Source organism: Dermacentor variabilis, chromosome 5, assembly GCF_050947875.1.
Source record: "Dermacentor variabilis isolate Ectoservices chromosome 5, ASM5094787v1, whole genome shotgun sequence".
Taxonomy (NCBI): domain Eukaryota; kingdom Metazoa; phylum Arthropoda; class Arachnida; order Ixodida; family Ixodidae; genus Dermacentor; species Dermacentor variabilis.
Window position 1 is genome coordinate 104,203,275 of NC_134572.1, and position 16,274 is coordinate 104,219,548.

General features: G+C 43.5%; 1 protein-coding gene across 1 annotated transcript; it reads right to left on the minus strand.

Annotated features, from left to right (window-relative positions):
* Positions 1-340: 340 nt before the first annotated feature.
* On the minus strand, positions 341-15,952 carry LOC142583013 (solute carrier family 2, facilitated glucose transporter member 8-like). Its single transcript, XM_075693240.1, has 3 exons — positions 15,759-15,952; positions 9,923-10,192; positions 341-3,439 (listed from the first exon to the last, which is right to left on the minus strand). Exons 1-3 carry the CDS (start codon positions 15,826-15,828, stop codon positions 2,253-2,255), a joined length of 1,527 nt encoding a protein of 508 aa, XP_075549355.1. The 5' UTR covers positions 15,829-15,952; the 3' UTR covers positions 341-2,252.
* Between the last annotated feature and the right edge of the window lie 322 nt (positions 15,953-16,274).

Below are 16,274 nucleotides of genomic sequence, written 5' to 3' on the forward strand. Positions count from 1 at the left end.
AGTAGCGATCCTGCTGTACAAATGTTAGCTGCGCGAACTTTAGTCAAGACAGCTCTGGTCGGGTGAGGATAACTTATAGACACAGGAACTAGTGATCGACGTAGCAGGTGAGCTAAGTAACGCTACTGGAATCTAATTTTATTTCTTACAAATTCTGAGTGGCTGGCGGGGGAGAGCTCTGGCAAGACCATGCAACATGCGCGGGAGTTTTAAGCTGGCGCTGATAGGCTAGCCCCTTCAGACGCCAAATATTTCTGTGCACTCAAAATTTGTTTACGATGCATTTGTGTTTATCTTCAAAACCATGCGAAGCGTGGTTATGTGGAATAAATTAGAAACATTAGATTCCGGAATGAGATTTATCAAGTTGACAGAATGTCTCTACAGAAACGTCACATATAAAACAAAAACAATTATTTTATGGCTAGAATACTCGGAAGGCTCCCATTCCATCCCAAAACTACATCACTATGCTGAATCTCAAGCACTGTAAGAAACACTCATACACGTGAACCCGCTATATGGTGAGATACTGTGACTATGATCATAAGCCCAGACTCCCGCACACCAATTTGTTTTACCTTACAATAAATATGCAGACAGGCAGCCCAGATCATGTCAGAATTGTTTCGAAGTGACTGTGACACATCCATAATGGCATTATTTTTTCAGTGTTTTTCGTTTTGAAGCGCTGTCTTAGTGTACGCAATTGGGCATAATGCGCATGAAAGCGGTGAGACGCTTCGCGATGGTTTGATGCCTCCATAAACGACAGATTATAATCGAGTTTTTCTTTCGTAGCTGTTCTGGTTATTCTGAAAGTGTAACTGTTGTGTAAAACCCTTGACCAGCATGCGCACAAATGATAAAAAGTCGAATTAACCTGACTCGCGTTTATACGTTTGAATTTTGGAAGCATGGTACTCGAGAGCCTGGTGCTTTACGACGTGTGTTACTAGGTTCTGAGTAGCGGTGGCTGATTAGTGTTCATTAGCGCCTGTTTTCAAGTTGTATTGCGTTGTATACCATGGGAATTGTTAGGGTGGCGTAAAGATGGTACAAATATAAATCTTAAAGATATAAGTGATGGAGCCAAGAAGAATGACCGGCTCTTACCATTCTCCTACAATGCCAGCATGAGCAATAGCTTGACCCTCAAGCAAATGCCTGGCTAAAAACTCCCTCTACGGGATAGTGAACAAACGCAGCCTAAAACATACTATCACAAGATAGGAAATGGGACTCGGGATATATTTCCGATTAGCTAGCTTGTTTTTCAGAAGAACGAAGCAATGTATAAGAACAGTAAACCATAAAATTTTACGGAACACGAGAGCTGAGAAAATGTTGAAATCTGCGCAGCCTCACAGCGCAGCCTATATTCGCATTTACGGCCTCTACTAGTATATGTGAACAACATAGTGATGTTCGATTTTACTGACTACTGTTAGATGCTGCTCTTAATGTTTTCTGAGATCGGGTGGAAAACCTTGTGGGTTTCATAGTTTGACGCCCGAGATATTCATTTCAGCATACTATTGCAATACGAACGTTTCACTGATGCAGGCAGCAGCTCGTTCTTTTATGCGATATATTTCGAGCGAGTCGCGTGGTGTCGTATCTTTGCGGATACCAAATATTGTGGTCTCGCACTGTCAGGATTTACTGATGCATGTGTCACAGCCGGTCAGAGTGCGCTAATCAATGTGAACCAATGTTAATTTATGAGATAATGCACACAAACGACAACGGGTGTTTGAACCACGGTTTACGCGAGATCAGAATATCAGAATACAGGATATAGAAAAAACATGCGAGACAATGATCGCAATAGCAATATGTATCTATTGATCCACATTGCTATGCTTTGCTTAAATAAATGTTTTTAATGTCAAAACGTGATACCCTCGTGACTACCTTTGCGTTGGCGCATGACTGCTCTATACCTATTTATTGCCCTTTCCTCGTAAATAAACAAGTCACGAGTGAAGCACACGTCTCCTTGTCTTGCTTTTGTCCTTTCGTTATAGGCTACGCATATCCTTTAAGTATGAACCCACTTGCCCCTCATGAAATGCTCAGAAACCGTCTTTCCGCAAAAATGATATTGTATAGCGATCAAGTATTACCATAGGATGTCTCCTGTAGAAGAGGACTTATTTGAAACATTGAGGCTGACGAAGCTTCAAGTTCGTGAACAGCAGCAGAAACGCGCAGTAAGATGCGACTGAAATGTGGAAAGGTCATGACTGCTACACGCGATTGCTTTTCCTGATCACCGCTTCGCTGGCAAGGTCAACCACTTGCTTTCCAAAAAGCTGCTCAATTTCTTCTAACGTTTTTCTCTTTGTTTCTGGAAGAAAAATCCAGAAGAGAAGGAAGCCCACGAGAAGCAAAACACCGAATAGCCAATAGGACCCTGCTACCCCCAGAACAAACTGTAGCCTGTAAAACTCCTTGATGAGAAGGAACGAGTAGCCGAAGGAGAACGCGGTGCAGAATCCCGTGGCAAAACCCTTTACGCGCAGCGGCAGCATCTCTCCGAGAAGCAACCAAGGAAGGTGGCCCATGCCGATGTTGAATGCCACAAAGATCAGTCCCACGGACGCAATCGGAAGCCATGTGTATGAGGTGGCGAATGTCTCCGGGCTGTGTTGTTTGAGGTAAAAAGAGTATCCGAACAGGAACAAGCAGATGCTCGTTGCCAAGGTAGAGACCAAGAGCAGGAGTTTGCGCCCTACACGATCTGTCAGTACTGTGGCGATCGCTACCACGACCACTTGCACTACACCAATGATTATGCTGCAGTCGTCCGACGGAATCGACGTCCCCGCCTCGCGGAAGATGTCGTGTGTGTAAACTACGAGGACGGTCACTCCCGATGATTGCTGTACAAACATCACCATCAGCATGCACAAGAATGGCCTGTAGACATGCGGCACAGCTAGGTCCCGTAAGCGGAATTGCTCGGTTCCGCAAAGGCTTTCTTCAATGGCCTCTAACTCCTTCTTGCCCTCTGGTCCGTAGTAGAACAGTGCTGACTCCAGCGCCGCCTCATGGCGGCCTTTCTGAAGAAGCCAGCGGGGTGATTCCTTCGTCCAGAACAACAGGACGCTCATGAGGACCGTTGGTGCCATGAGCGCGATGGCGAGGTGCTGGTAAGCAAGCCACTTCCCGAGGACGTAAGTGGCCAGGATGCCGCAGTAGAGGGCAACATTGCTGCCAGTGTTAAGTAGACCGCGAATGTTCGAGGGGCAGATCTCAGATATAAATACAGGCACTGCCGGCGCCACGATGCCGACAGCAACACCTGTAAGGGCTCGTCCGGAGAACAACAGGGGGATTGACTGGGCGAAGATGATGCACAACCAGCCAGCCAGAAACCAGCCGCAAGAGATGAAGAGAGTCGCCCGTCGACCGACCATGTTCACAAGCTGCCCTGGGAAGAGAAAAGAAAAGAGGGTTATTCGATTACTGTTCGACCACTTACATTCTGTGGGCAAATCCCCGTTTTATATCTAAAACAAAGCGAGGTTTCTATGCGTCAATAAATTTTTCCGACGTTGCGAGCATTGGTCGATCTTAGATAGTCCCAACTTACTTTGGACGTGACTTCAAGCGGCTTTACATTCGACAAACGGAAAAAGCAGGCAGTTGCCGAGGGAGCATTTATGTGAATGAACAGACCAATGTAAGTTTGCTTAGCTTATAACGACTCAATGATTGATGCTTAGTTCATGCTGCGTACTTGCCTGTTACTTCTAGTTGTTGACAACCAGGTCCCCCATAATGACACTACAATGTACATCATGCTGCCGTAGGGAAATGGGCTCGAAAATAAATGTAGCGCATACAGAATTCTCGTTTAAGAGTATAAGCCGATGTGCGACAATTTCATAATTCTAATTTAGCTTGATTTTCTGCTGGGGGGAGCACGGACTTCCCAAACTGTACCGAGTATGAATTAAAGCCCCCGCAATTTGCTTGAAATGGCGAAAACACACTTTCACCATAGGTCAGGACGGAAAACCAGGATTGAATGCCGCTGACTATATAATTAAGAAAGGGAGATGCACATGACATTTCGCACAATGCACTCCTTCACAAACCGTTCCAAGCTAGGTTTGCTTCGCCATCATTAACACTTACGTTCAGCATTTCAACATGAATGCATTCTCGAAGTTTAATATGTTACTCTGGTTAGCGATTTGTTCTTACCCCTGCATCGGTTAACTGCTTACTCGTTAACTGCGTCCACAATGCTGAGGGCTTGCTTCAGGTGACAGCTGTGATATTTCTTTCTTGTCTCCGTGTCTTTGCTGCGGTCACCTTACGTGACCTTGCTACGCCTATCTTCTGCTACGGCTTGTCCACCCTTACCCATGCCGGCGTGCTCTTCGAACAAAGCAACGATAGTTGCGCTCCAACTCCTCTGTACTTTCTGTCAGAGTTGTTGTTGCCTCCCAGCCATCACTCGTTTCTACGCACTTCTCACCGTTTTAGCATCCGTAATGGCCTTCTGCATCATTGTGATTACACTTCGTGCAACCACAAACAGCTGCAGGCAAACACTTGTGAGGTACTCTCTGGCCGTATGCATATAGATACCTCATTTCCTGCTGACATACAACACACCTATTCCGAAGCTTTAAAGCCTCCAGCTCTGCTGATCCTGATGGAGCATGTACCTATTTTTCTCCCACAATGCGTGCGTTCGCCGCTCTGTTGCCAATACACCAAAAACATTTCACAGTGAATCACTGGTGCATAAAATACGAAATGCGACAATAGACAATGCTAATATTGAACTTCATTGACAATGCACTGTAGTGACATGTTCACAGCCGGAAAAACTCTATATAATGGAGCGCCACAAAAGCTGCCGTATAGAGCGAACTTCAAGAGCCTCTTAGGCGCAGCGTGGTTAGACACAGGGATGTCAATTGCACGTTTTTGGAAGACCGGACTAAGTCGTGATTTTGGTGCCCAAGTAGTTAAATAATTTGAATGGTTTGTAATGTCCATCCAGCCATCTTTTCGATTACATCGTCGTCCTTATTATTCTGGCGATGTCACCAAGCCACCTCCTAAATCTTCATTTGCAGCGTTAACCATGACCACGCGGCAAAGAAAATATTCATGCCCACTACCGCCACAGGAGGTCAACTTCGTGCTGACGCTGCAATGTGGTTTGGGAGCAAGGCGTGCTAAACTCCGAAGTTGTCCTCAACATAAATTATTTGAAAATGAATTATGAGGTTTTACGTGACAAAACCACTTTCAGATTCTGGGGCACGCCGTGATGCGGTGACTCCGAAAAATAGGACTACCTGAGGTTCTTTAAATGGCACCTAAATCTAAGTACACGGTCGTTTTCGCATTTCCGCCCCACTTAGATGTGGCTGCCGTGGCCTAGATTCGATACCACGACCTCATGCTTTGCAGCCCAACACAGTGTCCTCAACATACCACTTGACAATGTGTAAGGGATATCGTGCGTTACGCAGACTCGTGTAGTAGTGTCTGTTCAAGAATTTCGGATACCGCAGCAGGCAATAACGTAGTGGAGAAAAACAGTCTGCATAAGCCGTAGAGGTTGTTCCTGAAAAGATGGTGGTGTGCTACTGCAGCTGTCAGCGTTAATATGCTGGATGAATCACCTAAGTCCAGTTCTTTCAATACTGTGGCAGTTTTCAATGAAATCGCTAATACTTATACGAAAGTAAAGTAGCCACGGCTAATTACATGAGCGGGCTTAACTCTTCTCTTTCATGCTAGCTTAGCTCTGCTCAGCGGGCTTTCTCTTCTTCACTGTGCCGAAGTAGCCTTGACCTGTTGCTGCTGTCGCAGCTAGGCACTCGAAAAAGAAGAAGAGGCGAGGCTGCCGCTCTTTGATTATCGATTTCCAGGAGCCAAGTGCTTGACCTTAGGATAACAGAAGAATGTTTCACTTGCTCTACTGGCAGATTGTGGAAGATTACGATGTGCATGGCTTTTTGCAACGTGTTCAAGCATCCGGTGTAACGGTAAGGTGCTCTGTGTATGAGTGTGTCAGCAGCATCATGTGCACGCTTGGCTCTGCATTGCTTGGAAATTGTCAATACCGCATATTCCTTCATCAATGCTGTGTTCAACCCTCAGGAAGACGACATGTTCATCGGAGGTGTGCTGGTGTGCCACCAAGCATTGCTCGCGTTTAATGTTATCTGCTGCGGAAGAAAACGTTTTTTTTGTCCAAGCTAGGTCGTAACACGGAGATATAGGAGTAGGGCGAAAGATAGAGCTAGCGATGATGATCTTTTCGTTTTTCATTTCCATTAATCGCCTCCTCGAGATTTTGTGTTTGATACAATTGTTAAGGAGCGTGTTACACACAATATATATACAGGGTGTTTTGTAAAAGTGGCTCGAGCGGCCAGTAGCGCGGCAACGTTGCATGTATTCGCAGCCCACTCTCATGCTTGGAAAAACACTTTTACGTCGCACGTATTGAGCACAAGAAATCTGTATCGGTAGTTTTTCAGGTTGCTCTGCAATTTTCTCGTGGACTTATTTGATCTACCTATAATATGTGAGAAGTTGATTCACTAATTAAGACTAATTCTGTAATTAGACAGAATACAAAAAAATACTGAATATCTCCAAGACACGGCAAACAACATTACTACGGTTCTGTCAAGATACGTGGCGTTTTCATGTTTTTAAAGGCTGGATCTAGTTACATGGTACACCCGGTATACACAAAATAACAAGTACAGCAAGAATGCCTTGCGAAAGCACCTTGTTTCTTATTTCTGTTGCTTTCTTTTTCTCACGGTGTGACTAACCTGTGAAGTAATTTTCTTGGACCTCAGACTAGTCTTCTGGAGAAGTTATAACTGTACAAAATTTCTCGTCATGGTCAATAGAGACCTTTTCTTTATTTCGGATTTGCCCCGCAAATACACATTGAACTAACGCACGTGTTGTGCGTCAATTGGGTCAACAATTTGCAAGAGCAGTTGACGTCCTTGCAGACGAGAAGTAAAAGATTTCCTAAAAGAACAAATTCAGAGAAAGTGAAGTTGGAGTGGAACTCCTAGTTGTGTTATATGGCTGTACAAAGGGGGTCATGTTTCGACTTCCTGCGTTGGTCACCACATTCCTCCAGCGAAGCTAAGTGTATTTCGTAGAGATTTTATTACATACATATACTTTGACCTCGTTCTGTTTTAAGTAACCCCTGCATGTGAAGACCGAACCAGGCAAGAAAAGTTGCTAGTGAACAACTAACGACGAATTCAGGAGAAAAAAATTAATGGTTGAAAAATACGATAGAGGAGTAGTTTTTGAAGGTAGTAATTGGTCAAGAAGAATCACATGATCTGTGACCTCTTTGCTTTTTCGTGTAGTCCATCCTGCTAGCTTTGCACAAGTTTCAAGATATATTGACATTTGGTTTACATTATCATCCTAAACGTACATACCTATTATTAAATGTATGCATAACGTAAAGATCATCTGCTGTTTTGGAGTTCTCAATTGATCGATATTGGATCGCAATCGAATTTAAAGATTGCCGGCAAAGCCTTTAAAGATAAACCGTCTCCAAAGCACACATCCGTTTGGGATGTCCGCAACCTGCTTTTGTGTTGGTACGCGCAGAGCGTTGCAGGTGCAAGCAGAGTTAAGTGTTGAAAAGAAGACGTGTAATTGTGGACAAAGCAAAAGAAACAATTAAACAGGTTTCACGATGTGTTGACTGTACTTCAGTGGCGCACAGCTAGCTGGAACTTATAGAGTTAACGCGTCGAAAACGGAATGTCGCAGTACAGTTGCGCTGGAAGCATTGCACCTCATTCTCACTTGCATTTCATATAGTGTTTCAACGCTTTGAACTCGGTATGCGCCCAGCTAGAAAAGTTTCTTACAAATACATCATCGCACGCAAGCAACCTTGAAGCTAAAAATATATATGCACATACAACGCAGATGTTGGAATCTATGCGAAGCGAAGCTTTACACAAGCGGTTAATTGAACGTTTTACAAGTAATGGGGATGCGTGCAATGTTGTTTACTTTCATGGTATGTCAAGTGTTTTCTTTTTTCATGAAATGTTTACGTTTATCTATCGCAAAGGTGACAGAATCTTTGTTAAGCAATTTATATATTTATGCACTACATTGCTCACAACTGTGCCGAAATACAAGCTCCAAAATCAGACCCATGGATAGTATCAGGCCTATACGCAGCGACGTCACAATGATGAAAGCGTTCTATGATGCCTGTCGAGGAAGGACTGGTCATGCTAAGTGCACGCACACAGAAGTACGACACGTATCAAGCAACATTTAGGGATTCTGTATCTTTTGTGCCCAGCGGAACATACCCAATCTTGAGGATTGGCCAAGTACGAGCACTACCTCAGTGGCACGTACCAAATGGTTATGTATAAAATATATTGTAAATAGATCCGTAAATGAGATCAAAGTGCTTGAGAGCTATCTGTTAGCCGACATTATATGTTAAGCTTTATTGCTTGAATCACAGCGGTACATGCTCATTCTGGAGGGTTGTTGAACGCGCACGCATTCAGTGGCATATTCTCAGTGGCTAACTTAAAGAAAATAAAGTGAATCAATGAATCCGTGAAATATACTTCACAATTCCATTAACAGATTGGGCTGACCTAGAGGTGCATGTGAGGTGACATTATATCACCAGGCTCTATATATTCTTTAATGTTTCTTCATTACAATATTTATGCGCAGGTGTTCACAGATTCATAAGAAACCGCTCCGTTAGGTAAGGTAAGCTGAAAAGGTTGTTCGGCAAATCGGTTCCCTGTCTGAGTTCTCTTAGGCGTATATAGAGTTGTTCTAATATGCATTTAGTGCCGAAAACCGCAGAAGTTTGCAACGAAAGTCCTCGATTGGCAACTGTATCATGTGATTATTACAGATTCCCGACTTCGTTTCCAGTAATCTTTACAGAAGCCAGGAACAACTGATTTGCCCGCACATGGGTAAATAACTGAGGACAAGGCTGCACTCGCACGAGCGAATGCCCTGTGTCAAGGACTTCGATATCGCTTGAGCTCAAAACGAGGGTTGCGCGTCGCTGGCAGCCGGAGGCATAGGCCGCTTATCACGCAGCCTTATTACTTTTTCTTTCGCGCAGTCTCTTGCTGTAGTGGAAGGCAGAAGAAAAGAAAAAGGGTCGCTTCAGTGCTATAAGCGCATGTAAGACATTGAGGTCTCGCTTTTACCGTGAATCGCACAATATGTGAAAAGCGAGCTTAAATAAAATTCTTTTCGGATAATCCCGCAGCACGAATAAAACAAGGATGAAGTACGGAAATGAAGGCATGAACCACTTTGTCCATCCGACCATTTATCTACAGAATTTTTCGCGTAGACAGCGCTAGTAACTTCATTGTATGCAGCATAGATGATGACTTGTTTTCGCTAAAGCAAAGGAGATGAACTTCGCGATCCTAATGAGGTTGCATTAGACGCGGCGAAAACCACCGGTGTCGCAGCGAGAGAGGCAAAATATACAAGCGTTGCACGCACTTGAAGTGCATGGGATTCGTTTGTCTCAATTTCGCATTGTCTGAGCCGTTAGCCATGTCGTCTTGAAAAAAGCCAACTTCCTCAGAACAATCCTGATGGCGACGCAGTTAGAGCACATCAAACGCCCTAGGTACAGACCTCGTCTTGGTAACTTCTTTTTCGAGTAACAGCAGCTTCAATATTTAGCTTGATTTCGGAAAAGTATTATATTCCACGGATGAGTAATTCCCTCTAAACGCGCTCGCATATTGACCACGCTTCATTGGGAATACTTGAAGAGCTCTCCTGTAGATCAAAGTAACACAATAAGAGGGAGTTATGGACCCGGTAAGGAGTCATTTCACTACATTTGCTTCGAATGAATTACCTCCGAGCAGGCCGCCGAAAATGGAGCCGCATTTGACGAGCGAGCCGAACCAGGCGCTGTCCTCGACAGTGAAGTTCATCCTGGGCCGAACGTCGGGCAACGCCGGCGACGAGTAGGTGATGGCGAAGCCGAAAGCCATACTGCCCAAGTAGGCAGCGAACACTGCAAAGTAGAGTGGCCGTCTCGTCGGAGCAGCTGGGCTCTTGTGGACCGCAGGCTCGGTGTCGACAGCCGCTGAAGGAGCGAAGCCATCCGCCGGCTTGCTGGGCACTGCGCGAAATGGCGTGAACTGCGCGATCCATTCGGCAGCTCACCAAACACTGTCGCCAGCAGCCGAATCAAATACGCTTCGGGACAAAACCCGCCTCTATTAGCATTAATTAAAGGAGACGCGAGTACACTTTGTGTTTGCGCATTTGCAGTCTAATAATTGAATAATAATATGGCGGGGCCCCGATCATGCTTCAGTTCGCGTAGTCCTCACTCGCTACTTATTTTCGTTGCACGTTTCACTACGGCCTCAGCTCATTAAAAGATATTTCAGCAGAATATAAAATTAGGAATTATGATTCACTTTAATACTTCAGTACCAGGTCCGCCTGTTTGATGAGGCCTGAATGCTGCCTAAATTTCACGGAGCCTTCATGAGCGATGCGAATTCTAGTAAGACCACCCTAGGGGCTCAACTTGGTGTTCGTCACAACCACATAAAGAAACAGAGAATGAAGCTAGAGAAAACCTAAGAGGGAAAATGTATTAAATAAGGTAAAGGCAACAAAGGACGACAGACGTAATACGAAGAATATATATATATATATATATATATATATATATATATATATATATATATATATATATATATATATATATATATATATATGTATATATAAGATTAGAGGCGCACCTGCCTATACAAGACGGCATAACAGCATGTCAGACACACAGTAGCGGAGGTGCGAACGCCTCCAGTGTGCGTAGTCACACAATAAATGACGACGTAAAACAGCATGCTCATATTCTTACGTAACCACAGTGGCGCTGCGCCCGACCTCTTGCCTCAGAGGTATTTCTAATGCACACATACCTCCTGTTGTGATAGCGCTTGATAATTAATGGTTTACTTAATATTGTTTTGATGTTTGGCCTACCCTCTTCTCGGACTTCTGCGCATGTTTCAATTCCTGGCAAATCCCCCAGAACGGGTATGTCACTGTGACAAAGAGGCATGAATTGCTTATTAAGACTTAATTATTCTTGTATATCTACACTGCGACATAAGGGTATATTGCAAATAGGTTGTTTTTCTCACAGCGTGCAGCTCTCCATACAATTAATCTCCCGACAAAAAATCAGACATCGTCGATGTCATATAGTGGGCATCCACCTGAGCAGGTGGATGAATTTCGGCATAGCTTGCGAAGCGTCTTAGTGCGTAAAAAGAAGTGTGGCATGACATTAATCTGTTGACCTGCGCGGTGCATAAAGATCGCATGAGATTGCACGTTCTATCAAATAAAAATAATGAAAATTGTACGCCTAGTATTTAGTTATGTCTAGCATTTAGGTAACCGCTTTGCGATTGCCTCGCTTCACGTAGATACTAACATGCGCGCAGCATTTGCATAATTTTTGTATATCTACATTTCCATCAAATATAACAAATATTTTGTTCCGTGCATTCCCAGGATTCATTTCCTTGTTTCTTGATATAGTTGCAGTTTCCAACACTTTGGTGTTCGCATGCTTCCCATCAAAATAACGACATGTGTTAACGGAAGACAATGTTTTTACACATGCTGGAGAATATATAACAGTATCGTACTTAAACGCTTGCCAACGAAATAAAATATAAAAAACTTCCCTGGTCGTATTTTCAAGCACGACTCACTTTTGCAATGTGAGCATTTTCTCCGGTAATGTTATGCATGCTGAGATTAGGTGGCAAGAGAAGCGAAACACACCATATTCTTGAGCAGAGCAAAACAAGCCGTAAAAATGCCTCGTCTGGCTACGTTTACCGTCACCGTATTTCCAGAGGGCAACGTTTCTTAGGAGATAGTGCATCCTTGTAGAAGGAGAAAGGTGCGACGCATAGCGAAGTAATGTTTTCGCATTCTATTATCTCCCAAAAAGAGGCTGAAACGCGGGTGGGACGAAGCAGTGGAACTATTGTGGTCACATTTTATCGCCCCTTCAGTGTTTAAAGAGGACACGTGAGGCTTTATGATCATTAGCATTTCACACTTTTTGTAATGGAAATACGAGAACTTTGTCATTCGAACAAGGCGGCTGTAAAACTGTTGCGAACATCAATTCACCCGCGAAAGCGGATCCCTTAGGCAGTATAAATAGCACTGGAATTAAGAAAACGTCGGTAGCTGACCTGCTAAGGACTAAGCCAGACCTTGAAATCTGAAAGCGCTGACACTGCAAAACTGTTTGTCTAAAAGGACAGCTGTTGTGACAAACTGGTTTGCAAGGTTTTTTTCTCGGATGTAGTGCATGTTAACTTGAAGCACACTCCACAGCTATCGCTGTATCCACAGAAAGTAAAAAAGAAAGCTGAATGAACCACGTTTTTTTTTTTGCTTCCGGTGACAGTGAAAACAATGCTCACGTGTTCGTCATTACCCACTCCTCCTACATTGTTAGTTTTGCGCTACGTGTGTCTTGAGATTGTTCGAGTGCGGTGAGGTGGGGTTGCCAGATAAGCTTTCACTGGGAGCCACTGAAAACTCGCGAGATCGAGTTATCATGTTTTATCGTTTGTGTACAAACTGAACTAAGCAAATGAGCCTCTATGGCCGTGATGCGCGCGAGAGACAAGCTTATCGGGCAAGCAGTTGAACCTTCATTGCGCAGGCTCGAGAGGCTCCTGTGTGTTTGCTCAAGCTTAGCCGTATGCAAATGTAACTTTCTCGGGCGGAGACTTCAGGATATCTTAATTTTCTAGCGCATAAAGTAAGGTGGCATGCTTATACAAGTAAGAAAAAATTTAGTTAAGTTCGGCAGTTTAAGCAAGAAGGTTATTGTACTTCAAGGAATCGGGTGCACGTACAGGTGGGTTGGCTCTATATTATTACAATGTAGTCGCAACGTCTGAACTATAGAAACATGATTTTGTCCTTGGTTTCAATGCCCATTGGTACGCTGTCAAGAGCATAAAGTTGCAGGTTGGGCTTGCTGGTATATCATGATGGAGGCAAAAGGCGTAGCGCACCAGAAACACAACAAAAGAAGAACACATGCGACACACGTTTCCGATAAACACGTGTGTCGTCGGTGTTCTTCTTTTGTCTTCTTTCGGGAATTTTACAAATGGCCTATTGCAGATATAAGAATTCTAGTATTTGACCTAGATTATGCAGAGAAGCGGAAAATACTTACACAAGAAATCGAAACATATTTAACTACTTAACAAAATTTCTCTAAATAACGTCTTAAATAATTACCTCACGGCACATATTTCAGTTTGCGAACTCTTTGCACTGCATATCAATTTGGAACGAATTTTCACAATTCCACAAGTTTAGAGATATTCGCCATCAAACTTGCCGTGAAAATGCACTGTTGTTCAACTTTTTGTTCCAACAAAACCCTTTTTTTATCCACCTTAAGCACAAAAGTATAACTCGAATGGCCATGTACTTCATTACACGTTTTGGGAAATAATATCTCGATACTAGTGCCGTCCTGGAGATGCATTTCAAGTGGACACGTCTTGCAAGCTCACCAGCTACAATTTGTAAATTCCTATATCGGCCACGAAGTGACTAATTACGAAGTTAATTAGTGCATTTCTCGTAATTCGTTCAATACGGGTTACAATTTTTTCTGCTAGTAATGTCCGCTTTCTCGATTAATCGAGCTCAAGGAAACAGGTTTTGCTATCTTCCAGAGGCGTTTCTCGAAAGTTTCGGTAACCTTAAAAATGATCACGCCATATTAGGAAACAAACGCTTGCCTTAATAAGCGGCAATAAAAACTCTAAACAGTCGGGCAACCTCCTGGATGACCCAGTAAGAGGTAAAAGGAGAAGCTCTTTTTTTAACAAATGAAGCGTGCCTGGAAGCAAAAGCATCCAACTTAGGTGTAAGCTTTATCCTCTTGACAACTTAACCCTAGAAATAAGATAATGAGATAGCTTCTGTGAGAGAAGAAACCCGATTAGCGTAAATTATTCCTGTGTCAAGAAGAGTTGGCGCGCGCTTTTGTCATAATTAATTGCCATTATAGCTAAGGATGTCGGGACGCGAAACTAGAATGCCTTATGCATTGCGTTGTCAAGTATTCAAGGTAACTATACAAAAAAGGAATGAAAGGCATGTCTAGCACATCGAATAATGAACACGTTAGCTTAAGGCAGCCCACTTTTCCGAATAGCCAACCTACTCTTTTTTATGTAGGGAGTATTTGTCGTAAATAATAGTGAGAAAACGAAAAGTCAGCCCTTTTCAGGGCTGAAGTGCCAGAGCTAAAAAAGACAAGGTCGGCGTACATGGTTGTTTAAAAGATCAAAAGATCAAATGTTTGCTATATCTCTCCATTCTACCTCTTCTGCGTGTTCATTATTCAGCCGTTTCGCATCTCTTTCATATCGTTTCCCCGTTATAACGAATTCTTCGGCTTCATTAGCGTCGAAATTTGCCTGACCCTTTCTTTCTTTTTTTCTGGCAATCCTTACGAGGTAGCCAGATCCCAGGTACGGCAAATCACCGTGAAATCACCAAAGAGGAAGTTGTCTTAGAAAGCACACAAACTCAACACGTTAGATGAAAGCGTGAGGCGTGCGCGAACATCCGGGATACCCCACACGCGCATGTCAGTGAGTTAGCCTTTACACGGCAGATGGCGCTAACAGGAAAATGCAGTGCCTCCTACCAATGTTTAGGGTCTAATCGTGCTTCTTTTTTTATATCCTTAATTCACTAGTACTGCTACTTGTTGTCGGCATAAGGAGGTATCATTTGGTACCCTTCGCATGTTAATACAACATCTACAAGCCTCCTAGAAGCAACCATTTTTTTCTGGAAGTGGTTACAAGCAGATCCCAGATGTGCCAAATGCATATGAAGCCAGCAAAGAAGGCGTCTTCAATAGGGAAGAGAAAACAATATTGCTGCTGATTTAGTGAGACTTTTCATTAACCTGAGAATGGCAGTATTTTCTATTTTTTTTAGAAAACACAAGCTAATGCCAATCTCCCTGCCTTTCCTCAAAAAATAATCCTCTCTCTATTTCCTTAACCGAGAGCAAGCAAGGAGTGTTGATGCAGTGCTGTTCTTTCGTAAGTGTGTTGTTTACAAGAGCACACAACTACACCTTTAATCGGCCGAAAAATTAGCACTGTAAACGATCTCTATTTGTGTTAAAACGCGGCATTCGACCGATATAAAGTGCTTGACTAATTTGTTTCTCGGTTAAATTGCTCCAGAAAACACATATGTAAAATTATCAAAACTATCTTGTGTCTTTGGGAAGCGTGCTCGTATCATTTTCATGAGGAGTAAACCAATTCTAATGGGAAAAGGCTCTTCTGCTTGCGATCTGTAGTACGGCGGAATCGTTCTTCTATTGCCGCCAAAAGAAATGGCAGATAGGGGAGAAGTGTATCACTTTTAAATCCAAAAATTTACGCTAGTGATGCGTGCTCTCCTACAGTTTGCGCAATAATATACCCTTTCATAACTTTCTTATATTTATTGTTTCTTCTGACAGCCTAGAAACCACTTCAGGTTACACTAAGTGTGTTGAAGGTCGCTCCAGTATGAAGAGTTTCTTTTTGGAAGATTGCCACCGAACGTTTTGAACAATGCAGAATGGTAATTTCCCTCACCTTTCTGGAAGTTGACACCCACGTACTCGGTCACCCAAGAAGGCTTGCGAGATTTTTCTGCGCTCCTCATGGTGGATCTTGACCTTCTCCACGACTTCGCGATAGCACGTTAGTACATGCGATGCGCGATTGGTTTTTGGCAGGTGCTTCCAGTTTCCTCCGCGACTCCACAATGGGTGCAGATCGTCTCCGCGGTGAAGACCCATTGCGCGCTGTGCTCTTGAGACCAGGAACATCGAATCAAACGTGAGAAGAAGGCTTATCTCTACATTGATTGCCAGTGCTCTCGTGGCGGAATCGCGCGACGTTCCAGTGAGGAAGAGAGCCTTTTCCCTCCCTGCCCTTTCGAGATAAATCCGGGCAGCCGTCACCGCTTTTAGTAAGGCCGAAGAAATGGTAATCTGAGTGCACAGATCAGAGGTCATTCTTAGGAAGGTTGTCGGAAATAACAGATATATCTGAAGAAGAAAGAAGGAGACTGAGTTAATCTCCTTTTGGCATCGTCAGCTGTGTTAC